General features: G+C 45.1%; 1 protein-coding gene across 7 annotated transcripts in view; it reads left to right on the forward strand.

Moving 5' to 3' along the window:
- Positions 1–27430, forward strand: part of RXRA (retinoid X receptor alpha) — a 417621-nt gene that overhangs the window by 352561 nt on the left and 37630 nt on the right. For 4 of the 7 annotated variants that reach the window (XM_069241577.1, XM_069241572.1, XM_069241573.1 and 1 more), the window contains one exon: positions 19936–19992. The exons of the other annotated variants lie outside the window; for them this stretch is intronic. In XM_069241577.1, the coding sequence (XP_069097678.1) occupies positions 19936–19992 (57 nt within the window). The remainder of the gene's footprint in view (positions 1–19935; positions 19993–27430) is intronic. 7 annotated transcript variants of the gene reach the window in all.

The raw sequence follows: 27430 nt of genomic DNA on the forward strand, positions 1-27430 counted from the left end.
AACGAGCATTGACAAAGCCGGTAGATCTGCCTCTAATGTGTCAAGACATATAAACATAGGCACTCACAAATTCCGTTTACAGAGGTTGCATTCACAAATGCTCCTTACCCAATTTAAGTCTGGCCCGTTCGCTTTACCGGTGTTGGGAAAAAAGTATCAAAAAGGGATCCTTTCTACATAGAATGCGCATAGGAGATGAACAGCTGAAAGTGGCAATCAGTGTGATGACTGAGTGTACTTTTCCTGCACAAAATAGTCCCCTATGCATTCCAATGAATACTGGAATGTGGACTAATGCACCAAATATACAATAGCGTGAGGCGAGAGACTAAATATCTCTGGATGGAGCCAAAGATGCATCTTTACACATTTTACTGATAGGTGACAAGCCAGATGCTAAAATTGAAATGCTACATAACTTAGCTTGATGAAAGATAAGGGCAATTTCTGAACAAGCAGATAACCCCAGCTGTATTGTTCAATTTTATAACCCATCATAGCAGACAAAAATATGTCCTTTGGAACATACACCACAGACAGAACCCAGTCATACCCTAAATTCGGCTTCAGCTTCTTAACCGAGGCTCTCAGGACCCTTGTCTTCAAGGTTTTATCATCTTGTTGGGGTCTTAATTCAGCAGTGTATGGTATCCGTATGCCAATGCTCTGTTGCTGTCTGCCAGTGATCATTCGGTTTTCTATAAACAAGTTCTGCACACATACTTCATTGCATCTCATCACTGACTTTCAAACATATCCCACCCAGAGTGCTCAGGGGCCAACTTATTAGTAGTACTTTACAAAAGCCCCCAAATAAAATAAAATATTATGGCAGCCCACGAGAACAGTGCCCCAGTGACCTTCTAGTTCTCAATCATTCTGTTTTCCCATTCATGAATACTCAACGTGTGGATGCTCATGGCACAAGCTGATCCCCCTATTGCAGGTTAAAAAACATACCATCCTGTTGTCCAGAGGCCAGGATACCGTGATGAACCTCCAGAGTGTCCTAAAGCTATGAGTCTAGAGGCAGCTGGGAAGGTCTTTAGAACATAAATCCTGGCATTCTCTGTTGCGCAGGAACCTCTTGAATGGTTGGCAGGCCAAGCTGAACACAATTAAACGCGTCCTGTCAGGGCTGCAGTCTCAGCTGCATTACATACCCAAGGGAACTTTTCAGTCATCACCTTCCACAGTTCCATGTGCACACAGAAAGCACAAATTCCCTGTGGTCTTTCGATGTCTCTAAGGGCCTCCTACCAACATTATACCATTTCATGCCTGCACCACCTTCTGACACGGTGTACCCGCAACTCCTGTGTGAAAGATACCTTAGCTCATCTCCCAGTTAATAATGTGAGAAAAAAGAAGTGTGGGGCCCCAAAGCCAGCACTGAACATAGAACTCCATGTAAAAATTTTAAAAAACTCGACTCGCCTCGTCTCTGTGACTCTGCGAGACTACCGGACTAGTAGGTAAAGGGAAATAGTGGTAGGGGATGCCACCACCCACGCCCCCATCAAGCCCTGGCCCTAGCTATGCTGGTTGGAAGCAGTGACATGGGAGGATAGGCAGGATGAAGTAGGCCATCTGTATTGTGGTATTTGTTATGGCACAAACCCAGCCAATAGGCAGCAGAGTACTGTAAAAGGTCCAAAGCAAAGGCACAGTCATTGTGTGATTGGAGGGGTAGCTGGTTTCTAAAAGCGAAAGTGAACTGTTACTGCATCATGCAGCTGTTTCCTAAATTGGAGCGGGGCTGGGGCAGTCCTGATGGATACAAGGATTACATTCCAGATCCTGTATGGATACACGGAGGCCTGTTGCCTTTTTCCCACTTATTAATCTCTTGTCTGATGGTGTCCTGATAACACTAGCAGTGGTGAGCTTGTCTGCCAGATCGGCAAGGTTGCAGGTTGTGATGGCCTTGTAAATGCGACAGCTAGGTTTGAAGGAGGTGCAGGTAAACAAGGGGAGCTAGTTGAGTTTCTTCAGGGTGAGGGGGATGTGATCCTATGTTTTTACTCCTTTAATAAGTTGAGCTCCTGCTTTTGCCTTTAGTATGCCCTTATTGGAGGCTAATGTGGAGTCTGGCAGGCCATGGCATTGTCACCATCCAGATGTGAGTGCATGAGACAGCAGTTCTAAAGTCAATTCCAAGGAATGTTTTTCATTTCTTTTGTAGAGAAAGCTGGTACCAGGCCATTTTAGTTTTGTTGGTGATGTGTTCTTTGCTTTGAAGGTACAATACTTGTGGATGAATATGAGGGGCTTGGCAGGGGTGAACGTTGGGAGTTCGAATCTGTCTACATTCATGTTGTTGACCCAGGTTTGAACTTTTTGTTCCTTTTGTTCTTGGTAATATGCAGGAATTCTGTTTTGGTGGTGTTAAGCTTCAGGTAGTTACATGACATCTAGGTCTGAAGGAGGTGCAAGCAGTGTTTGAGGCTCTGGATTCCTGGAGAAGCGGAATCCTTCAAATATGGTTATGTATGGTATGGATCGTGCTATCTGGAAGTAGAGCCCCACAGGGCTTCATGTAGAGCTTGAAGATGAGAGGATACAATATGGAACCCTGGGGAGCTCTCTAGGTGATTAGGGTCTTCTGGGACCTGTCAGTGCACATGTAAACTAATTGGTGTTGGTAAGGTAGGTATTAATGAAAGAGGTTTGCTGTGATTCTTATTAGACTCCTGGGTGTGGAGTAGGGTGTGATAGGCAGTCATTATTAAAGGCGACAAAGGTGATTTGTAATGTAGTTATCTTCGTGCAATCTGAAGCCAATGAACAGTTTTGCAGAAGATGGTTGGTGTTTATCTGCTCTTGAAGTTGTGTACAGAACACTTTTCTGTGATCATGCTAATAAGTGATAGATGAGTGACTGGCTGGTAGCTGACAAACTCATCAGTGTCTACTGTGGTTTTCTACAGCAGTGGGAAGTTCCTGCTTGTCTTGGGGCTACAGGTAATATGCCTTGGGTGAGGGGATGTGTCTGTGATGATGATTACAGGTGAGAGATCTTCTCTAGAGTGGGCTCTGATGAAGGATGACGTTAAGAGATCATCTTCATAGGTGGTGGCTTTTAGAGAGTTGAGGGTGTCAGCGAGGTCTTTGAGAGACAAGGTTTTGAAGGATGACCATTTTGGAATTCAACGGGAAGGAGTGGGTGCCAGAAGAGAAAGGTGTGTTGTTGTCAGTGTCAGCTGTTCTAAAAAAAAAAATCATAGAAGTGATTGATGGCATTGTGTTGATAGACGCACCAGTGAGGTGGGTTAGCACAACTCTTGATTGTTTTAAAGTATGTACTGATCCTGTTGGTAGCTTCTTTGATGGTGTTGGTATAGTACTTAGTGCTGTCTGATGTGATTAGTTGTTTCCCTATTACACAGATTGACTTCAGAAGCGAGAGATTTTTGTTGGTTCTGTTTTTTTTCAGTTTTCTTTCTCGTCACAGATGGAGCACATGTTGTTGGGAAGGTCTCTGGCATACCAAGGGTCTGAAGGTTTCTGGCTGCATATTCCTGTTTCAGTTGAAGCAGAAGTTTTCACACGTTTTCCCAGAAATGTGTTGTAGTTGTTTTAGAAGGTGTTGATGTCAGATGTGGAGGGACAAGGCAAGACATTATTTTGAGCTTTAGGTTGGTTATGGAGAAGTCTTTGAAGAACCTGAATATTTGTTTTTCCTGTTTTGGCATTGATGTGTTGGTCGGATGATTAGCAGAGTGGTGGAGATGACTGTGGTTGGTTCAGTCTAAGGGTATGAGAGGCTTGCACTGGATAGTTGGTAATGTCTAGAAGGCAATGTCTGGAAATGACCTTTGGAGTTTGTTGATGTATTTCATGCTGTACCACATTGATTGTGTTGGCGAAGTTGAGGAAGGTGTCTGTTTTTAATGCTTGAGCTTTCAGGGAGGTTTAAGTCGCCGAGGAAAGTGGTGTGGGCATGTTGGATGAAAGAGGTGGTGAGGAGGTCAGAGGTCTATGAAGTCCTTGTGTCCAATAGGCAGGTAGATCTGGTAGAAAGAGGTTATCTGTGTTGTGAAGAGTGGGAAGTGGCATTTGAGGATCTCCATGGAGATGAGTGTAGCTTGCTAGCCTGCTGTGCAGGACCAGGAGTATTTACGGATGCTGATGAAGCCTCCCTTCTTATTATGAGCATGGTCTGCACACTGGATGCAGTAGCACTGATATCTAGGGACAAATCCTCCTGGTCAAATTTGGAGCATTTTGTACCTGGTAAAAGGGCCACATTAGGGCTTCACATGTGGTAGAACCAATGTCCCCTCTATTGTTCTCCCTCCCAGATTACTATATCAACCAATATTACTACATGGCTACGGACACTTTTAATGAGGGGCTTAGTTGTATGGAAAGGAGTAACATTCTCTAATCCTCACAATGCAGTTTATTGCAAGCAATCTGTAAAATGGCATTCAGTCATTTCCTCTTGAGCTCTCGAAAACCATTTCATGTCTTCAAAGGGAAAATGCAAGGCCAGTAGATGCCCCCAGCTTCTTTCTGTTGCTCAAAACAATTTTCAGGCTTATGGAGTCTTGAAGCTGATGTACTGAGGTGCATCCACCATAGGGCCACAAGGGCAAGGTCCACACCAATTTTTCAAGATAACTGCTGACATTTTAAATTGTTCCATATGGAATTGTTGTATGCAAATGTATCTTATGCAGACATCCTGGAAATGCGGCATAATCCAGCCCTCTTGTGCTTGAGGTCGACACCCCAGACTTATGCTTTATTAAATGTATTAAAGGTATTTTCTTTTTGATAAATACTGTTAAAGACTGGAACGTGAACCCCTGACATTATCTGATGGCTTTCTAGTTACTATTTCCTCAGCTTGTGAATGTACCTGCAGGCACAGCACCCTTTCAGATAGATATAGGGGGTGGAATGATGGCCTGCCTTTCTACAAAAAGCAGATTGTTCATGTTCGCTTGCTGGAGAGGTAGCCAAGATGTCAAGTAGCTCTCTGTAAAGCTCGGAGACCTGCATCGTAATCTTGGTTCCACCATTTGAGTAAATTGTGTGTTGTTATGCAAATCAATGTATTCCCTTGTGCCTCAGTATCTAAAGTTCCCAAAATAGCAGTTTTTAGAAAAACGAGTAAAATGTATGGTGCAGTGACCTATTTATACCTTTATGCTGCTGTCTTCCAATTTTGAGGTATAAAGATTACGGTAAGGTACTTCTCCAACCGAGACCCTATCTCCAGTGTGGTGTATTCAACCTCCATAAGAGGTTTGATACTAGGTTACAGTGTTTCATTCAGTTTTCTCAATTTAACAGTTTACTTCTGGGCAAGGTGCTTTACTAAGTAGAATTGAGGTTCTGTGTCTCCTTAACCGTACATTTCACAAATCTTAAGAATTTAGGTAGCACATAAGCTATAGGTCAACAAAAATGCTGCTCCTTAATCAAGAGGTTCGGGGGGGGCGGAATTGGGATTGTGCGTACTCTATTGACCCGGTTTACCAGACCACTAGCTATGGCATTCTTCTCAGTGCACATATATGTATGTATGAGATATATGTATAGTCCGAACATAGCCAAAAGGCAGCAGAGCGCCGTACAGGGTCGACGGTAGAGGTGCATCTTTGGTGGGGGCGGGGTGCTGGACTCTGAGAGGGTAGGTGGACTATTTACAGTATTGTAGTGTTCTTGAAAGAAGTCTCTCTTCAGCACTTTAATGCATCAAAGAAGGGTCGTAGTGGTCCTTAGTGACGCTATGATGGCATTCCAGATCCTATGATGGGGAAGGTCTGTTGCCTACGTATCTGTTTCTTGCTCTTTTTCATGTCTCGTCTCATGGTGTCCTGGCTGTGGGTTTGCTGATGGGAGCCACGTGAGATGATGAGTCAGGAGACAGGTGCTGATCATGATGGCTTTGCAGATGATTCTGGTGCCTTGAAGGTGGTGCGGGCTGGCAAAGGGAGCTAGTTGAGTTTCACTGTAGTGGTGCTGATGTGGTCATGTTTTTTAAGATGCTTTACGATGCGTGTTGCAGTGTTACAAGTCCAGTTATCTTCCTGTATAGTGAGAAATCCAGGCACACTGATTGTTTTATCAAAAGTGCATTTCGATCATCAGAGAGTGTGAAGGAGGTATGGTGCTTAAAAACGTGTGTACATTAAATGCAGGGCTTTGGAACTGTTGCTTATTTCGGCTTCCTTTGGGTTCTTAGTCCGAGGCCCTGCGATTTCTAAATGCTGCTCTTGGTGTTCTACTTAAGTTCTGAGAGTCTGACCAAGTCACGATTCATCTGCGAGAATTTCTCTAGTTGCCCACCCGGAAGATACTAGTTTTCAAAGCACTATTTTGTGCGCTGTATTTTACAGTCCTTTTGAGAGTCGCGTGTGAAATACTGTTTGTTCCATGCAACACTAGCAAGCTTCTTTCTAAGAACTCCTAAAGAAGCTCTTGAAGTAAATTAGACCCTTGCTGGCTGGTCTTTTAGAGCTTGGATATTAAAACTGTTGAGCTGTCTGGTCTCTGGAACTGAAATCGAGTCGTCTTGGTTTGGCAAAGGCCTTAAATCCTCGCTGTGTTCGAAGTAATTTCCTTCGGGCTGAATTTAAGCTTCCCTTAAATTAACAGATTCAGGAATTCTTCTAAACAGCCATATGGACAGAGATGTGAAAGTAGTTTTGGAAAGTGCTAGGTTATGACAAGAAGCCACTTCATAACGCTAGCTAGGTTGCTCTCTGACGCCCCCCCTGAAAAGGGAAACACCCCTCGCACCAAAGCTCTCTTTGCATGTGCTATAGAGGTGTCTCTGAAGACACCCCCCTTTTGATAGGCGGACAGACAGCTGAAACTGCAGGACAGTTGCACGGTGCCGCTGATCGGGTCAGGACCATTGCTTTAAATGTACATACAGAAGTGCTGGTACCTACAAGCCACGGTGCCTGGTTGCTTCTTGGAAGTGCCCCCCCCCCCCTTGAGTGTATTGCTGCTGAGCTCAGAAGTGCAGGAACTCTTCTTTTCAAACGAAAGAAGTGCAAGGTACCCAGTACCTGGCAGAACCTGTCCCTTTAAAGGTGTGGAACTATGAATCTCCACGGAAGGTGAGATTGGCTTGTATTGAAGGGTGTGACCCCCTTGAACTCTATGAAAGGCGGGGAAGATGTTGAAAGCAGAAGTTTGTGGGAGACATTCACATCTGGTGGGGGAAGATAGGTCCAAGGTGCGTGACTCGCTCCAGGGGGTTGGAGTTGAGAGATATGCCTTTGCCAATCTGTATTTTTTTTTTTGCACACATGGGATCCACTGACCGTCCTGAAAATACTTACCAAATACTTGCCGATTGGAGATTAGCATTGCCATCTGCTGACGTTCCCGGGTGTATGACTTACCTGCGAGCGGTGCCTAGAGCTGGCGTGTACCCACGGAGCCCCGTGTGTACCCGGCGTGTTGTTTTTGTGCACGGCTCGCTGTAGGCCCGGAGCCGGCCTCGCGCATGTTCTGTCTGCCTGTGCGGTCTCAGGGGAGAGGCCAGGCAGAGGGCGGGGAAGCAGTCTCTTTTGTGAAAGGAATGATGAGTCTCCACACAAGAATTCCTCGCAGCAGCCTTTAGGAAGATATATTTTTTTCCTTTGCCTTGTTTTGTGCTTAATTTAAGTACCTGTCACGGTTGATGAATGGGGTGAGGCGAGGACACTCGGCAGCACGTGGTCTGCAGAAATGTCAGCAATGACTGCGATTTTCCAGCGAGTGATGAGGCGGGGGGAGAGGGCGCGGCCAGCGCCGCTCCGGGCCGCCGTTCTAGTTCTTTCTGCGCGGGTCACGTGCGAGCCGCCAGGCTGCTAAAAGGCGGGTAGTCTGGCCGCAAGAAGCGGAGCACGTGGCAGCTATTCGGTGGCCAGAGAAGATTAGCAACAGCATTTATTAGGAGCAAACTTCGTCTATCGACGCCAGAGCGCTTTCACCTGCTGTATTTAAAGCCAAGAATCCGCAGCCTTGCAGTGTCAATTGTTTTGACTTATGAAAAAGAGTTAAAGCAATCACTGAATTGGAATTGTTCAGTGTCACTTAATTTATAGGTAAGTTTTTTGCTCCAGAAAAGTGGATTCATTAAAAAAAAAACCTATTATGTGCAGGGCCACAGGCGTTGTCTGGGTTGCCAAAGACCAGAAATGCATTTATTAATACCAAGTCTGAAATAGTCTTGATTCCAGCTCATGGCTTTTTTATTTAACGCCACCCAAGACTCCATGTTGCTTCATCTCAGCCAGTAGTTCCTTTCGGATAAATGCAGTTACCGCTAGGATCCTCACAGTTGACTATCCCCAGGCACCATACAGGATCAGGAAATATTTTCATAACTGTCCCACACTGGATGGCTCCATCTCGGCACCAGAAGCAACAATGGTGACATCATTGGAACTATATTGCACCAATCCTGGCGCACTATCATTATTTCCTTTTTTCCATGCAGTTCGATCGAGGTCCAGAGCTACTTGCCATGGTTTTCCCTTCAACTTTAAATAAGTGTTTCTTATGGAAATTTTACTTAGTGCAGTGCATAGGGGTGTCACTGCTGAAGAAATCAGATTTTTAAACACTTTCACACCTGTCATGAACAAATGCCCATTTTGGACAAAGAGGGGTGAGGCAGTGGTGTCTGGAGTCAAATCACGATTTGAGGTTGTGTGGCAAGTACAGGCTCGCACCCCAAAGCCATGAAAGAGCGCAAAGCAAACCTTTTTTTATGGCCCACAGCAAGCTTCAGGTGTGGCTGTATTCAAGCTCTAGGACAAAGTCCCCAATGAAATTGCACTCCATGCCTTCTTCAAAGTCTGCAAAGGGAGAAATAGGAAAGTACCAAAAACAGAGAATGCACATCAACGGCTCACCTCCGCACCTTTCAAGGTCGAATGGTAAGTCACCTCATGGACTCTGCCTCAGAGATGTAGCTGGATGATACCATCCAACCTGAGGAAACACCTTTGGTGGTGCTGCTAACTCCCGGCCTGCTCAGGGGCCCCTTCTGCTCACCGCTGCCCTTACCATACATAGCACCGACTGTGGCTTACCCAGACTTTTTTATGCCAGGGGCTGATCCGGTGTGCCCAGCAATGCTATGAGTTCCGTCTGAGAATCCCAGCTTTTGGGGCAAAAACCATTGTCACTAACAACTCTGCGGTCATGGTAAGAAAACACAGAACTTATCCAAGCTTGAATGGTCAGTAAAACCCTGTTAAAGGGTGATGGTGCAGAACAGTGCATGACCTGTCAACCAAGCTCTGAGAAGAACAAATCATTAATGGTCTCATTCACAGAATCAGAACACAGGCACATTTATATTTCACAATTTAACACTCTTTTTGACTTCAAAAACTGCCAGAACCAAGCTACAAACAATGTGTTACTCTACACTGCAGAAAGCAAAGTTCAAACGTGCTTCGCCCCTTCTTTGTGATGCTCTCCAGCCTCGTGTGCTTCTTCCCTGTGTGTTGCTTTGTTGTGCATGTGGGCTTTGCCAGCCCTTCCATGCTGCTCTCTCTTGGCCGTTTGCTTCCTCCTCACCTGCTCCAAATTGCGCTCTCACCTGTTTGATTTTCTATGGGCCCACCCACACGTTCCGTGTTTCTTCCCCTCACTCACCCTCTCCGTTTTGCTTTCCTCCTATCGTACCCAATATACCACTTCTGGCCTCCAATGTTGCTTCTTTCTCACGCCATGTTGCTTCTTTCACACCTAATCTTTGGAAAAATGCTTTTTTTTTGTTTTTTTGTTTTTTTACTTTTTATTTACCAATCAAGTTCTGATTGGTAAATAAAAAGATAAAAAGCACAAAGCATAACGTAATTTTGAAGATGGGCACATGCCTGGTGCACGCATCTACAAAATACCATGCCATAGTCTTTACTTTATTCTTGTTAAGCCTGTTGTAAAGCATGGCTAAAGACCATTAGCAAATCCAATAGTTCCCAAAAGGGAGACCTTTTGCTTTGCCAATGCTTGTTTATAGAATGACTTTGTTAGCCAAAATCAGGCATTTGGAGAGGCTGACTCTAAATAAGTTGGTTGTTCTTTGCCTAGAATTGTGGTTGGATGCCACTGACATGAATTTTGTGCTGATCTTAATCTGTTCTTATGATGCTGCTGTTTCAGAAACTGCTTCTTGTGCTGCTGTTTTAGTGGTTTCAGTGCTATGATTGCAGTCGTCCATGCATTGCTTCTCAGACTTGCCTATCCTATATCCTATCCTCTTTATTTAACCCTCCTCTGATATATTCCCTCTCCACTTCTGAAGATATATTGTTTCCTTCAATCCTTTACCTTTCTTGTCTCTCTCTTCATATCACACTATTTACTAGGCCTGGTGGGAAATTACGGAGTTCTGATACGTGGAACTCTGTGAAGTGACCAAAAAACTCTGCCATGCCACGCAGAGTTCTGCAAGCAGTGGAGTGTGTTAGGTCGGGCAGTACGTGCTGAGTTTTAGCACCGGGTGTTTGTTCTGCACTGAAAAATCAGCGCAAACTGTTCTTTACGCAGTGCAAGAGGGCACCGCTTCTTTTCTGCTGCTCGTGTAGATTTTCTACTCGAGCAGCAGCTTCCTCAACGCGAACAGAAGGTTTCTCATCGCGAGCAGCCACATTCATCCACGAGCGCCTGCATTGAGAAATATTGCAGAGAGGTGGTCTTGAGTAAGATTTTCCTCTCTCGGGCTCACCAACTCAACGTTGGCGAGCGAGGAAAAACTCCAGAGTTTTTTTAAACTCCGCGCTCTTAGCAGAGTGGGAAAAACTTTGCAAACTCCACAAGCGGAGCAGAGTTCACCACCTACCCCTACTATTTACCCATTTTACACTATAAGAGAGTGGTTCCCGAAATATGGTCCGGGGACCTGCGGGAGGGGGCCGCGACTGCTTAAAAAATCAAATAATATTAACAGATTAATAAAGTGTACGTAGAGGGCCTCATTATGACCCTGGCGGTCACCAGACTGCCAGGGTCGTGGTCAGACCGCCTCCAAAGTGCCAGTCCAACCGCAACATTACGACCGTGTTGAAAGCGCCACGTTCAGACTGCCGACACTGCTAGGTTGCCGCAGCCTGGCGGTCTTGGCGGTTGTAATCCACTAGGGAAGCGCTGCCCTGGGGATTACAAGTCCCCTTTCCACCAGCCTTTGCATGGCATTTGCAAAGGCTGGTGGAAAGTAGGGAGCCGGGGGCCCTATGGGGACCCCTGCACTGCCCATGCACTTGGCATGGGCAGTTCAGGGGCCCCCATGGACATCCCCGTCGTGCTTCCCACTGCCCAAATTAGGAGCAGTGGAAAGCGCAATGGGTGCTGCTGCACTCGCCACACCACCACATTGGCGCTGGCTCGATTACGAGCCAGCGTCAGTATTAAGGCCTTGTTCACCTCAGGGCCGACAGGCTGAAACAGCCGGCCATGCTGTGAACTCCTAATAGGGCCGGTGGTGTTCTGGCCGCACAGGTGGCTTGATGGCAGTACGAGTTTGGCGAGCGGCCTCCGGCGCGCCAAAGTGTCTAAATGTACAACTGAATTCTTTAAAACGTTCTATAAATGTCAGGGAATTTGAAATTGGAGGCCAAAAATTAACTTAATTTACTCAAATTGATTTGTTGGAACAGCGCAGGTGCATCAAACAGAATACAGTATGGGCGATGTGTGGCTTTCAACTGAATTTAGAGAAGCTCCAACCTTCCTTTCAAAATTATTTTTTTAAGTTTTTTTATTTATATGAAATAAAATGTGTTATCATTTGTGTATGTGTTTGATAAATGCTACTTTCTGTATTGTTTTGCAGTTCAAATCATTCAGTGTTTAGGCTGGGGTCCCGGCTTCCAGTAATGACTTAGTGAGGGGTCCTGGGTTCCAGTAATGATTTAGTGGGGGGTCCCGGGGTTCCAGTAATGATAAAGTGGGGGTCCACAGAAGGCAAAAGGTTGGGAATCACTGCTCTAAGACTATCTTGTTGGTCAGTCTCCCCTTTACTTCTCTCCCCACTCTCTTCTTCAGTCATTCTGTCTCTTGGCGCCCCACTTCATTCACTCGTCTACTGACCCTCTCCCCGTTTCTCAGTCTCTCTTTCTACTCCCCCTCCTGCCCTACCTCTCTCCTCATCCACTCGTCCCATCTTCCTCTGCCAACACCCCCCCCCCAATCCTCGTCACTGAGGGTTCCCTCTCATACATCGCTCTTTCTAATTGTCCTGTTTCAGCGCCCCCTTCTCTCGGACACCTGCTCCTTCCCCTTCTCCCAAGTGTTCCCTTCACCCACGGTCTCCTCTTCTCCCTCGCTTTGTTTCTCTCTCCCCGTTTGTCCCCGCGCTCCACCGGTTCCACCCCCGCCCCATCCCTCCGTAGGTTAGTCCCTCGCTCGCTCATTCACCTCCTGGTGCCTTCCACACGTCACCGCGTCCCTCCCTCGTTGCCCAGTACCTTTGGTGCAGTACCAGTGCAGGCTGCTGCGCGCGCCTCCTGGTGCCAGGGCCCTGCCAGGCACACGCCCGGCCACAGCCTGCCCGGCAGCGGGGCTGGGGCGGCAGCTACCCCGCGCCGGAGCTGGGTGGCGCTGTTTGTTTTCTCCGATACTGCACTGCACGCTTCCCGGTAGCCCCTGGTTCACCCCTGCCCCGGGCGCCTCGTGCGCCGCTCCGGGCCGGGAGCGCGCAGCAGGCAGGAAATACCAGCGCGAGGGCCCTTTCCCATGCTCCCCGCAGCGCTGCCGCCCTGGGAGGCCGCTGCGCTCCCTTCCCCTGTCAGGAGACGGGGGAGTCGCTGGCCTCTCTCCCAGCCCAGTGGCCACGTCCAGCTCGGAAGCATCACACGCCGTGGACGCACTGAAGCTGCCACGTAGCCACCCGTCTCGCTCACTCCCGATCAGGATACGCACACCTAACATGTCGAATCCGGAAAGGGGCTACTATCACATCCAGAGGCGCTTGTGTTAGTGAAAAGTGTCAGCATCACACCCAGAGTCACTCACACAAGAGTCACTTATGATGGCCATCGCATCCAGGGTTATTCCTGACGGGTTAATATTACATCCAGAGTCATCTGTGATAGTGAAAAGGGGTATCATCATAATCAAGAGTTGTTTTTATGTCATTGTGAATGTGGCCTTTATCACATCCAGAGGTATTCCTGAAGGGTCACCATTACATCCAGAGTCGCATGTGATAGTGAAAAGGGTCACTATTACATCTAGAGTCGCATGCAATAGTGAAATGGTCACTATTACATCCTGAGGCGCTTGTGATAGTGTGTCAGCATCACACCCAGAGTCACTCACAACAAGTCACTTATGATGGCCATCGCAACCAGGGTTATTCCTGATGGGTTAATATTACATCCAGAGTCATCTGTGATAGTGAAAAGGGGCATCATCATAATCAGAGTTTTTTTTATTGTGAATGTGGCCTTTATCACATCCAGAGGTATTCCTGAAGGGTCACCATTACATCCAGAGTCGCATGTGATAGTGAAAAGGGTCACTATTACATCTAGAGTCGCATGTGATAGTGAAAAGGGTCACTATTACATCTAGAGTCGCATGTGATAGTGAAAAGGGTCACTATCACATCCAGAAGTCGCTTGTGGTAGTGAAAAGGTCAGCATCACACTCAGAGTCACTTGTGATCGTGATTGCGGCCACCATTGCATCCCGGGTTATCCCTGATGGGTTAATATTACATCCAGAGTCATGTGTGATAGTGAAAAGGGGCATCATCACAATCAAGAGTTATTTTTGATTGTGAATGTTGCATTTATCACATCCAGAGGTATTCCTGTGAGTCGCTTGTGATAGTGCCATCCAGGGTTATTCCTGATGGGTTCATATTACATTCAGTCACTTGTGTAAAGGGCCAGCATCACAATCAGAGTTATTTCTGATTGTGAATGTGGTCCTCATCGCATCCAGAGGTATTCTCGAGGGGTCACCATCACATCTAGAGTCGCTTGTAATAATGAAATGGTCAGCATCACAATCACATCTAGAGTCGCTTGTGATTGTGTAAAGGGTCAGCATCACATCCAGAGTTGCCCGTGCTATTGAATGGGGTCACCATCACACGCAGAGTGGATTATGAAAGGGAATGTGGCCACCCTAAATTCCAGAATCGCTCCTCATTGAGAATTAGGGTCACGCTACTGGTCTGGAATGAAGGTGGTCACCACCACACCTAGAGTCACCCTGATCTGGAATGGTGTCACCATTACTTTCAAAGCTAGCCCTGATAGGGAGTAGTGCCAGAATCACGTGCAGTTATTCCTACTAAGGACAGAATCAGCATCACAGCTCCACCCGCTTCTGATCAGGAAAATGGCATCACATCTCACCTGCTCCTAAGAGCCAGTTTGCCATCACATCGGTCTTTCTAGTGTTTTGGAATGTAGTCACAATCTCTTCCAGAACAGTTCCCGATAAGAAGTAGTTTCGTAAGAAGTGTTTTCGCCATCACATCCAAAATGGCTGCTGCGCAATTAGAATCACCAGCACAGCTGGACCCGCTGCTCATGGCTCACCATTACATCTCGTATGCCCCTGATGAGGCATGTGGTCACCATCACATCTAGCCCACTTATCAAGAATTGGGGGGTCACCATCAGATTTAAAACCTCTTCTGATCAGGAATGGGGTCACTACCACTTCTAGCCCCCTCATTTGGTATTGGGTGCCAGCACATCTTGGAATGCCCTTGATTATAATTTGTGTCACCATCAAATCAGAACTGTTTGTGATCGATGGTGCAACCACCATCAAATCCAGAACTGCTTTTGATCAGTAGTGCAACCACCATCAGATCCAGAACTGTTTATGATCGTTGGTGCAACCACCATCAAATCCAGAACTGCTTGTGATCAATAGTGCAACCACCATCAGATCCAGAACTGTTTATGATCGTTGGTGCAACCACCATCAAATCCAGAACTGCTTGTGATCAATAGTGCAACCACCATCAGATCCAGAACTGTTTATGATCGTTGGTGCAACCATCATCAAATACAGAACTGCTTGCGATCAATAGTGCAACCACTATCAGACCCAGAACTCATTGTGATCCATAGTGCAACCACCATCAACTCCAGGACTTCTTTTGATCAGTAGTGCAACCACCATCAAATCCAAAACAGTTTGTGATCGATAGTGCAACCACCACCAGATCCAGAACTGTTTGTGATCGATAGAGCAACCACCATCAAATGCAAAACAATTTGGGATTGATAAGGCAACCACCATCAACTCTAACACTGTTTGTGATCGATAGTGCAACCACCACCAGACCCAGAACTGTTTGTAATCGATAGAGCAACCGCCATCAAATCCAAAACAATTTGTGATTGATAAGACAATCACAATCAAATCCCACACTGTTAGTGATCAATAGTGTAACAACCATCAGATCCAGGACTGTTTGGGATCAATAGTGCAAGCACCATCAGATCCAGGTCTGCTTGTGATCGACAGTGCGACCACCATCAGATCCGGGTCTGCTTGTGATGGATAGTGCAACCACCATCATACCCAGCGCATGTCCTGCGAGGTCCAGGTCTGGAGGGTCACACCACCCTGCATGCTCATGCAGTTTCCCTAAGGCTAGTGGCTGCAAGGCGGGCAGTGCAGGTGCAGATGTTTGGGGATTGGATCAAAACGCATATATTATTGTCCAGAAAGGGTTAGTGTCCGGTCTGTTGCGGTATCAGCAGTGTTTCCTCCTGGGCAGTCAAAATCCAGCCTTACCTGGGGGCTGCAGCCTGCCTACTCCCCAGATGGGTCCCTGCGGGGTCTGGTGCCTGCAGTTGCTGGGAGGAGAGTGTGGAGTGGCTTTACAAAGGCTCGTGGCTTTCTGGACGTGTGGAGATAGATATTGGAGCAGCGGTGACACCTAGAGGACCTTGAGAGAATAACACTGGCAGAGGTCTCAGATTCACTCGTCACCCAGGAAGGAGCGTTTATGAATTAATTCCCTTTTGACAAGGCCGTGATGAGCATGGCTGAAGCTGTCTGGGCTTCATGCCTCGTAAGTGATCACCGGGAAAACCCATATCTCAATTGGAACAGGGCCTGTACGCCGCTAAAATGCCTGGTTGGATGAGCAAACACCTTTCATGTTGGCCTGACCGGTGGCAGCACGGCGTTTGTTGCCTTGCCCCGATTTAGGGGGCGAGAGGGGCACGATGAAAACAAACAGGTCAGATACATACTGACATATGCCCTGACAGAATGCACGAAGCGCAAAAGAGACAGCAATGTACTGGGTTCAGGCGTATTGCTTAGGCTTTTATAAATACAACCAAACATCGAAAGCTGTGACCTTGTCATTGAAATTAAAAATTCGATTTTTACATTTTTTATTTGTGAGTTAGAAAATGCGCCATAACTTGTGGACTGGTTTGAAGGACACCCGTGTCTGTATTTTTTTGGGGCTGCTGAAATCAGAGAAGCAGGTTTTGTGGCGGTCCCTAGTTTACAGTATTGATTCACACGGAGTCCACAGAAGTCAGAGAGACGAGAACCGCTGCTTTAGGTGAACGGTAGCTGGTCTTATTAGATGGTTTGACTCACTGGGTTATTGTTGGGCCACAGCCCAGGTTGGTGACAGGCTTTGGAGTGACCTTCAATTTTCTGTATGTTAACGTTCATTTCTTGAAAAACGAAGAGCTTTGCACACTTCGGCCTACTAGACCTCCCATGAAGACTCCCCTCACCCCGCTTGTTTGCAAATCGGTGCACTTCCGCTCACCCACTGTATAGTCTCTGAGCTCGCCATTTTGGTTCTGTGCCATAACTCGCCTTCTCCCTCCTTCTCTTTACCCCCTCGTCGGCCTCTACCCCTTGCCGCGCCTCTAATTTCTTTACATACGTCTGTAAAACACACTGTTGTGCAGCGCTCCGTTGCTTTGTAGCCAGCTTAGCGCTACATATGTGCTGCACACAGAGGGATCCAAAGCTCCTAGAGGTTAGCAACCACAGCAGAATACCAGCACCAGATGTCTTCTGACGGAGCCTTTGCTGTTGTGTTTACTTTTGCACTAATCTGCATTGATTTAGTGGGGAGTTTAATTGGGCCCTTCGGTCGGGCCAACATTTTTGTGGTCGGGATGCTATTTGATGCAAACCTTGAGGCTACTGGCAGTCACGTGGTCTGCTGTTGAACCAGAGAATGTGAAATGCGCCAACAATGAAGCAATTATTTGACTCTTTCAGTATATTTAAAATATTGATAACAACTGCATGTGTTTAATTATTAAGTCCAGAGGCCTAGTAGTTGGCAAATGTGTCTCTACATAAAATAGAACTTAATAATAGTCTTACTTTGCTGCAAACAAGAGGATTATTGAAGCACCATCAGGAATGGTGTTATAAAGAGAGCCTGACCCTATCCTGAAGGGTCAGGCAGAGACCTCGTATCAGATTGGGACAATATATGCTCTAGCGACTGACCTGGTAGCTACGAGGCACTGGGCCTTATTCCGGCTTCCCAACTTGACCACAGTGTGTGATCCTAAGCTGTTTAGACCCCGACCCCTCACGTCGCCTTAGCCCCTCCCACAGCCCCCACCTGAGAGTGCATAGACAGGGTTAAGTAGTAACTGGTCACCAGCAGCGCTGCTGTTTGCAATAAGCCCCCCCCCCCCGCTACAGCCAACGCAAAACATTTAAAGGTGCATATTTCAGGCAAGACCCTCAGATTTGGATCCACCTGCAAGTCCATAACTCGGGGGTGCAGAAGCCAAGCATTTGCCATAAAAGATCCCACACTTTAAAATGTTCTCTGCAGTTCTTAATAGTGGAAGGCAATCGTGTTATCTGTGGGACAGGAAGTGTAAAACGTGTTTATTCTAAGGATTGATTTGCCAGGCTGCAGGGAATTGTGCTACCAAATATTCTCACCTTGCTCATCAAATGCTATTAAGCGGCCTTTCTCGGTCGCACCAGTTGGTAGCCAGAGGGTACAGAAAGCCAAGACAGACACCCAGATAGACAGTTAAAGGGGTGGAAGGATGCAGACCAGGGTCCCTGTTATACAAGAGGGAAGGCCATACTTAAGTTTTGATCCCAATACTGCAATGACTTGTTTTTATATAGCACTTCATACCATGCTTCTGCTGTTTCTAGGTGCTGTAAAAAACAGATGTTATTATTACATAGTTTGTGGAAGGCGTGTCTGCGTTTCAGGGATTCAGACTTAGGATATATAGATCAAAGCCTGTATCAGTGGCTGTCCTGCTTGTTAATGCAACTGAGATTTCTGCATTTTTAAATCCACTCAAATAATGGAATGCCACAGTAATATGCCAAAACAAGCATTGGTAAAGCCACTAAGCCTCGCTTTGATTTCTGTTGGTTCTGCCAGAGCCTTTTGTTAATTCTATACATGTCCAGGTGTGCGTGAAGGTGTATCCACGCATGTGTCGTTACGTTATCACGCAAGCGTGCATGGCTCGACTGAAAAAAACGAAAGCCCTCTTTAGATTCCACACCCTAAATTTGAATTCATATTTTGAGAATAAAACACGCATACCTTTTATTTTAAGCATTTGCCAATGGGTTTTGGGAAAGACTGTATTCGAGATTCTATTTTTAGCGCTTTAACTGTTCTTAATTAGAATATTTCACTTTAAGATATGTGGAAGTGTTTGGATATGCTAAATTTCCTTTTGACAAACTTGTAAGCAAATTTCTATGAATGCCTAATAGATAGTTGTTGGCAAGCAATGTCTATTTGTCAATGCGTTTCTGTGTGGCACCATCCGCCTGTTGTTTTGTAGACTGTGCACCGTGCCAGTGCTACTCCCATAATAGTAGTTTGATTCAAACTCTTCTCTGACCGGGTTCAGGGCTGTACCCGATGGAGAGCCTGGCGGATGACACCGCTCTATGCATAGTGGCTGGCGATGCCAGAAGTATCCAGCTGTGGTATTAGGCCTGCACTGTGCCAGGCATTTAGGAGTGGGCACAGGCTGTGTTTAGAGATGGCAGTTCCAGTGGCAAACTTTGTTTATGCCTTTTGTTCCTACCACCTCTTCTAGGTTGAGAGGACACCTTGTAATTGGAGAGGATTACCTGCAACATAGCCATTAACCTCACAGTGCGCTCTGCCATGCGTAGGCCCGCCGCGACTCGTATTATACCAGGGTATGGGCATGTATGGGGTTCACCCAGGCATTATGGCACATTTTTTGTTGTAAGAACCATGTCGGGAGCAAATATAGTTTGAGGAGACAGGCATCTGAAAATTACCCATCAGTACATAGGTCCTCGTTTCATTACAGAGAGAGTGTCCCTCTCCCCCAGACTCAGTATGTTCCCACATCCTGATAGAATTAGCCATTTCCCTTAGTTTGTCCCTCTCTTTCCAGAAGTTCTTTGAGCGGGGAGCCTTATTCTCAGGTTATAATTGTGAAGATCAGAGAGTGTGTGTTTTTTGTCCTCCCACGACCTAATACCAGATAGTGCACTTAGTGAGCAATGTGGAATGTTTGCATTTTTGATCAAGCCACGAGGGACCAATACTAGTGGTGGTAAGATGAAATGTGGCATCTTTTGACTTTGACTGTCCACGTGTTTGGAGAGTTTGCGGACGGGGTCAGATGAGTTTGCACAGGGTGCATTGGTTGCATTATTGTTCTAGCCTCTGCTTTCTATGGTGGTCGCATGCGAATACCTGGTCTCTTGTTGTTGGGATCCAACATTCCCCAGCGTCACAAAAAACAAAGGCCCCTTTCACTGCCATTGGCCTAGTTGGGTACAAAGATTATGTCTGGTTTCAGAGAGTGGGGCCACCGATAGCCTTTTAGAAAACAGAGCCCCTTGTTACCCCCCTCTTTCTTCCCTCCTGTATTGTGATAATATTAAGGCACTTGAATCACATATAAAGTTATAAAAATATAACGCATTTTTTTTTTTTTTTTTTTAAATTTTACTCTGTTACAGGGATGGAACCCCATCCATCCCGGCACACAAGACATCTGGGAAGGCATGAGGACCAAGGTATTCCAATTTAACTCTTTCCATGCCGCTGCCATGCAGCGATGCATTGCTTATTGATGAAGCAGAGCAAGTTAAGGTCAGTGCCTCCTTCTTTATAAGGCTGTTTGTTTCACGCCCAGCCGACTGCGTAAAGCTACCCCTTCCCCCAGCTTAAAATAATTATTTGAACACAAGTCTAATAAAGCCCCCAGAACAACCTTATAGAGTGGGAGCGCTGCGTGCATACATTGATTCATTTTTTATTTTTGTTAAATTTAATCCACACATGATGCATTGCCGCCGTTGCGGACTGTGGGACAGGGGCACTTGGGCATGAGAAACAGTCTCCTAGGTTAGAATATGGAGCTTACAACTCCAGTCTGATGGGACTTACGCAACAAAATCCAATTTCATGCATTCCTTGCAAATAGCACCGAATGTGTTGCTTTTCACCACTTCAGAGCACTGCATGGGTAATCAAACGCAACAACAAATGCTTATAAGCAAGAAAGATGGCTTCTGAGAGTCACAGACACATCTGAGCAGGGATTAGGAGAGACTTATATTTGGTGAGACATTAGGTGACACCTGTAGAGTTTCAAGTCTCCAGGGACCGAGTGCCAGGTGTACTCAAGCACTGGTCATAGTAACTACCCACAAACTGTGACCACTGTCTTTGCAACAAGTGCTGGAATATTGCAAACTGACCTATCTGCCAATAGGTTAATTCCCAAAATTTAGAATTGGAGTGGATCGTAGTTCGAACTACCTCCTTAATATTTGTGAAGTAGGTCGCAAATTGCAACTCATACTGATTGGCCAAAATCACAGGAATGGTGGTCCCAAATGTATGAACCCAGAATGGTCAGGCTATGCATCCAAAACCCAAGAAATAAATTGTGCAGTGGTACACAGTACACACTTTGCCAAATCAGGTATTGATTTTGAGTGAAGTTATGTTTATGTTGTTGCATTGTTTTTCGCAAGTAACAGACACTGGGAATTACCCTAGCACAGTCAACCAAAGTGTTGGTTTGTATGTGTATCAATGATATATTCTGAACAAATGCACAAGTGTGTAAGACTTAAAGAGAGTCTGATCTGTCTATCGGGACCCTTCATGGCCCTGAAGAAGGCCGGTTAACAATAGGAGAACTTGTGAATCAGGCTGAAACATGGCGACCCTTTTAGATGCCTGACATACATTTTTCCCCACTCACATCTCTGTACGTTTTTAAGCTAATCTAGGGCCCCCGAGTAGACAATGGTAATATTAGGGTTAGCTGAAGATTTTTTTTTATATTTTATAAAACTGTATCCACAAAATATAAATCAAAGAGCTACCTTCGAATCTGTGCAAGGATCAATGTTGAGCCGGTCCATGGGTACTAGATGCCCTGATGTGATGCAGTATGTCACACAGCGGAGTGTGAGAGAGAGATCTAAGTAAAAAAACAGATAATTCCTTGTCTGGACTGAACAAAACAAAAATGTATGTTGGAGGTACATCACTTATGTGTCTGAATCTGTGATTAGTCTCCGAAAGATGTGATGACCCTCCAAAAGCCTTCACATTACCTCATTTTGTTATGGCATATTTGGATCAGCATCCCACCATTTCTGTGGCTGTATTTCAATAAAGAAAACTTCAGTTTTTTTTCATTTAGATGTTTGTCTTTAAAGGAAACAGGACTGTGTTTTTTTAAAAGTTGTATTTTAAAAAAAGCTTCACTTGAGTTGGTGGTGGTCCTGTTTACCACTGCCTATTCTCCCTGAAACGTTTTTCAATATTCACAAAGTCAAACGGGTCCAACGGGGATTTTCCCCCTTTCTGAATCAGTTACCACTCCAGTTTAAGGGTTGGAACTTTTTAATGCTTTTGTGGCTGGAATTGCGGTAGCAGATTATTTATACATCTTATACAGAATTCCAGTTTCGAAAGGGGTGGCCACAGCACACCCCACCCAAATTGCGATTCAATATTGAGTTGCAAACCCATTTTAGGAGTCGATAATTGCCTTACGTACATTTAAAAAAAAACTTTTTGCACTGTAAAACAGTGATTTGGGGTGTTGCGACCATAAACATGTTTAGTTTAGCTTGGAGTTTGTTGTTGTGTTCTTGAAATTGTATGATCACATAGCTTTTAGATGCTACCTGAAGAGTGAACAGCTGACGTTTACCCTCAGATAGGAATGCAGGGTTCTTAAAAGCCGTGATCTTGCACCCACTTGGGCTTGTTTCTGTATTTGATTTGCTTGAGTATCCAAAGCAGGTCGTATCTGTATAGTGTGGTATGTAGAGCTTGTTGGACAGTTGTGTCCAGTTCCTGGACGTACCTTGGACTGTTTCCACAGAAGTCTGTTCATGGTATGTATTACTTCGAGTTTTCTCCTCTTGTGCACCTGGAGGTGAATATGTGATTTTAGAGTGGGTTTTGTGTGTGCGCGTTTCTTCATAAAGGGCCCATTTTGGCCACCTGTATTTGTACTCACAGATTTTAGGTTAGTTTTTAAGGGTGACCTGTGTATACCGTTTTGCAGTAATCCATGCATGCAGTGACAATGTGGTGTTGAACTGTACTCCGTGGCTGGTTGTGAGGCACGGCTGGGCATTTGGAAATGTGTTGCTTGACTCGTTGTGTTTGTCCGAAGCACATACTAAGTTTTTGCCTGGCCTTCTGCTAGTAGTTGAGGCTTTTTGTGGCATTATCCAGCCCCTGCAGCTCAGTTTTTAATTCATTAAGACAGAGTTCACTTTTTAATTTTTATAATCGAGAGATATATTTGACCCAGCATTCTGTAATGGTGGTACCGCAACTGCATCTTGTGTCAGAAAATGTCAGTAAGTGGTTGCAGTGTTGTTGCAATTACAACGACAATATTTAAGGAGTTTTACGTATGTGAGTTCTTGTAAGATGTGTAAAATTAAGGGTGATTGGTTGTAATTCCCTGTGTTGTGGTTTCAGCTTCTCTGTTTTCTGCCTTGTGGCAGTCCCATGACATTTCACAGGCTGTCCTGACCTGACAACTGGAGCTATTTGGTTCTCCATAGTCCAATCGTCAAGTAGCACATGTCCACACAACATAGCCTTTTAAAGAGAGGAGTGTCGGGGTGATGTGTCCCTGCTCGGACAAGTTAGATGGAGTCTGTCAATGTGCGACATCACTGACAGCTGCTCAGAAACTTACCGCGCAAGACTTTGTTTTCCATGTTCACAATCACTGCAATTACCCTTCTGAGTTTGTGCTCCTCGATCAGATTCTAGAGCCCGTCAAGGTTGCTATATAAATGTGTAGTATTTGTGTGTTGGGAAAATATTGAACTGTCTTGTTTAAACGTTCAATTGAAGTTTTTTGATCGAAGTTGTACCTTAGACAGTACCTATAACTTTTGATGGACAGTTTTTGTTTGAAAAACATTCAGTCCTACACCTGCATTATTTATTTAGTCTTTAACTTATCCAGATACTCGGGATAGCAGTTTTCAGCGTACCCTAGTGTTTAGAAAAATAATATTGTTGTTATTAATATTGCGATGATCTTAATGTAGTTTAACTAAAAGTGCTTTTTACATTAAAAAAATGTGTTTTAGACCACATTTTAAATCAGTTTATTTTTGTACCTATAACAAAAGTTCTCACACTTGTGTTCGCCCCCGCTCCATCTGTTCCTTTCTTAATATCCTAATGAAATGCCAGCCTTCTGGTAACCAGGGCTGTATCAGCCTCACATCAACTGTATTGTGAGCCTAAGGCAAGCGCTAAGAATATATTCGTCGTCCTGTTACATCAACATTACAATGTCTGGCACCATCCCACGCTCCACTGACCTTGCCCTCGCCACCGTCCCACGCATCCACAGAACGACAGACGGTGGGAGACCTTTCTCCCACCTCGCCGCCAAGACGTGGAACACTCTTACCACCCACCTACGACAGACACAGGACCTACTTACCCTCAGGAGACACCTCAAGACTTGGCTGTTCGATCACTAGCCCCCACACCCCCAATCAGCGCCTTGAGACCCTCACAGGTCAGCAGTGCGCTTTACAAATGCTTTGATTGATTGATCCCTACATCAGCATACTCTGCCAAACCTAGGTCTTCAAACACAGTGCCAGTCTTTGTGTACACCAGACTTGCGTATGCACCACATAAGGTTATGTCAACACACTTCTATCGACCTTGTGTCAATTGTTTTCCACATTCTGTGAAAGTAATATTGAATGATTTTTTGTAAACATGCTGTTTTTCCGACTTGGTTTGGTATGCTCTGTTTTAGGTATAAATACACATACCCTCTCTCACTATCAACAACTCATTGAAAGCCTCACAGAGGCACAGATACTATCAGTATTAGGTGAAATGCTTTGTACTTAGACAGTCATGTCTTGGGCGATCCAAGGTGAAGTCAACCTTCTGTTAACTCGATATCACTGTAGTTTCTATCAGCTTTATTTTAACAAACCATTTATACCTGAGGTCTCCATGAGATGCACCAGACTCCTGTAACATACTAAGCACCATCTGATCTCAACATACGATATTAGTCTTCGTTGCTTGCTTCATCCCGTTGGCAACAAACACATTATTGATCCTATGTTGAAATAAAGCCTCTCAGTATGCCCTTTTCAGGTGTAACAACTTTGTAAGAGCACTGCTTGGGCAGAGGCACAGTATATTGAAGAGGAACTGTAGTGCAAGGCTGGCTCCTACTGCAATGACTCTGATGCTTCCAAGCATCTACAGATATTGTTTTGCTTTGTAATTTTGCTCATTTTTCAAGGAAGTGCTTGCCAGACCTGCTGGCTTGACAAAATGTTACATGTGTTAATTTGAATAAAAAGTCCAAGTTCCACATGACATTGTTAGTTTTGCATCACAATATAAGAAATTCACAAAATATGTGTTGTAAAATCGAGCAGTATGCCTATGGAGGTGGGAGTATTGGGGTGTCCATCGTACTTGGCACTTGAACACAGCATTTCCATCCCTGTGTTGTTCGTTTACAAACCATAGTAATCTAGTATTTGTAGTGTGAATAGAAGACTGTGAGTCAAGATTACAACTCCTAGAATATATTGTTTTATTAAATAAAAGCTCAGATGTGTGCGGAAAGTGTGTGCTCTAGAGAATGGCTATCTAGCACCCTATAAATAATCAGATTACTCTGGTTAGCAGTAATAATGTCCTGCTCTGACACTATACATGGATTAGGGAGGACTTGTCAGGGTAGGCAGGAGTCAGAGCAATATGCTTAATTTGTGGGATTCGGACAACAGGATATTTAGCCGTACCACACTTGGGCCAAATTTCTAAGTTGACCATAGTGCTGTTTCGAGCAGCTCAAAGAGTACGAGTAATCTGCTTGTGTACTACATTCTTTTCTGTACGGCTTACTTTAGATTAGCTGTAAAACATGGTGGACTGCTGCATAGGTGGCACAGAAATGGCAAAAAAACGGGGTGGAGCAGGCCTTTTAGGCCACGCCTAGTGCCCATTGGTCTCCCGCATACACTGCCTCCTGTGCAACAGGAGCTAGGTGGTTGTGGTAGAGGTTGATTGTATCCATTGCTACATATCTTACATTGTATTATACATTTTTTAATAATGGTCACAGATGTGGGTCTACCTAACGCATACCTGTTTTTAAGATTCATTACAAGGAGCTAAGGGCTACCCATCTGTGTCTTTGTGCCCATAATTAAAAACCATCAACAAAAAATTAAGGCAGCAGTAAGAAAGCTACCTGTCCCTAGACTAACCAGCCCAAATTAGAAATGTGGGACCTACAAATGTCCTGTGCCTATATGTCAGTGTAAGGCTGCCTTACACGCAGTTTGTCACTAAAACTATACATTCTCATCAATTTGCTTCCGAACTGTGACAGACAGCTGCCAGGGTTGCTGAATCCGTGTCACCGGGCAGTTACACAACTTAAAACACACACCAAGGACCACTGGTCGTGACATGGTGCAAAACTCACAAGCGATGCTAGGCGCTCACAGTGCAGCTCTGCTGTGGGAGACAAATGAGGAATAACACTGCAGCTAGGCTGAGACAACAGCACCATAGGTTTTGCTCTGTGTTAGTTTTTGGACTCATGCCCATAACAAAATTACACCAATATCCGGGCCACACATTGTGTGCAACGTTAAGCCCGAGTAAAACACGTTTTAGCATTAATTATTATTTCCTATTTATCCTTAAACTACTGTCCTCAACGGGTTGGGACATTAAATTGGTGGCCCCCAAGCCCCATTCAGTTTCTCACCAATGTATTTGTTAAAAAACACCATTGCTAGAAAAAGATTAGTTGTGGGGATCCCAGACTTTTAGAGAACTTTTTGGTGAATTTTAATGCAGTTTTGGCAGAAAAAGAGGGTGCTACCATAATTTGCTCGTGGAAGGAAGCACTGTCGAAGCTTTTATATAACTAGTATCACTTTTCACCTTTCTTTGACTTTCTACGACTTTCTACGTATTTTCATATTTTTAATAACAATATTATGATCATTATTAATTAGAACAGCGATACTATTAATAATACTAAGAACAAAACAGTAATTGTTGTTGTTTCTTGCCGATCTCTTCCCAGCGAGGAAGAAACGGGAGTAGATTTGTGCCCTGAACTTTGGCCACCAGTCACAGGAGTGGTGCGGGGACCTGGATGTTCTGTACTATCTGGCCCCATGCCAGCGCCCTGCCCACTTCCATGGCTGTTATGCCAGCCTAATGTGAAAGTACATTGTTTTTTTTTTAAGGGTGCACGAAAGGACAGGTCTGCAAATAAATTTCTTTATTATTTCTTACATTCAACATGTTTCCTCCTTATTCTTTTTTTTTATGTTTATGGTTTTTGGAGGCATGTGGTGGCCAATCAGCAGCCTTTCTTCCACATGAGCTATTTGTGGTTCTAAAATCAGTACTAGTAAGGGCCGCACCAGGCCTGGAAGATGGGTTAGCGCAACTTAGTGGAACAGCAGTTTGTGGTGTTGACCGTGGTAGAGTCTTATATTTTATGCATTCAAGCCTGCATTCCTAGCAAACCTTTGCTGACACATCTCCATGCTGTTGGTGACTGGCTTTATAAAAGTCCACATGCATGGTAACTGCCCCGCGTGCTTAATGTGATGAAAATAGAGGAAGGAGAGACATGGGGATGAATGAGCAACATGAATGCACCAAATGCCAGTGTTAAAATGTGTCTTTTCCTGTTATCCACATGTGGCGTAAGACAAAATGATGGGACCCCTGCAAAATGTGAAGAGGGGGCACTTAGTCTCCCATATCTCACAGATATCCATTTGCCTTTGTCTGAATTGGGGCTCCCAAAAAGGTTTGGGGCACTCTTGTGCCACAGGGGCTTGGGTTACGTCCATTTTACCCACACGTTTCATATTCCACACTGGGGAGCACTGGTGGAAACCAGGATCTCACTCTAGCCAGAGAGATTGG

The sequence above is a fragment of the Pleurodeles waltl genome, chromosome 6 (genome assembly GCF_031143425.1).
Source record: "Pleurodeles waltl isolate 20211129_DDA chromosome 6, aPleWal1.hap1.20221129, whole genome shotgun sequence".
In the NCBI taxonomy this organism is placed as follows: domain Eukaryota; kingdom Metazoa; phylum Chordata; class Amphibia; order Caudata; family Salamandridae; genus Pleurodeles; species Pleurodeles waltl.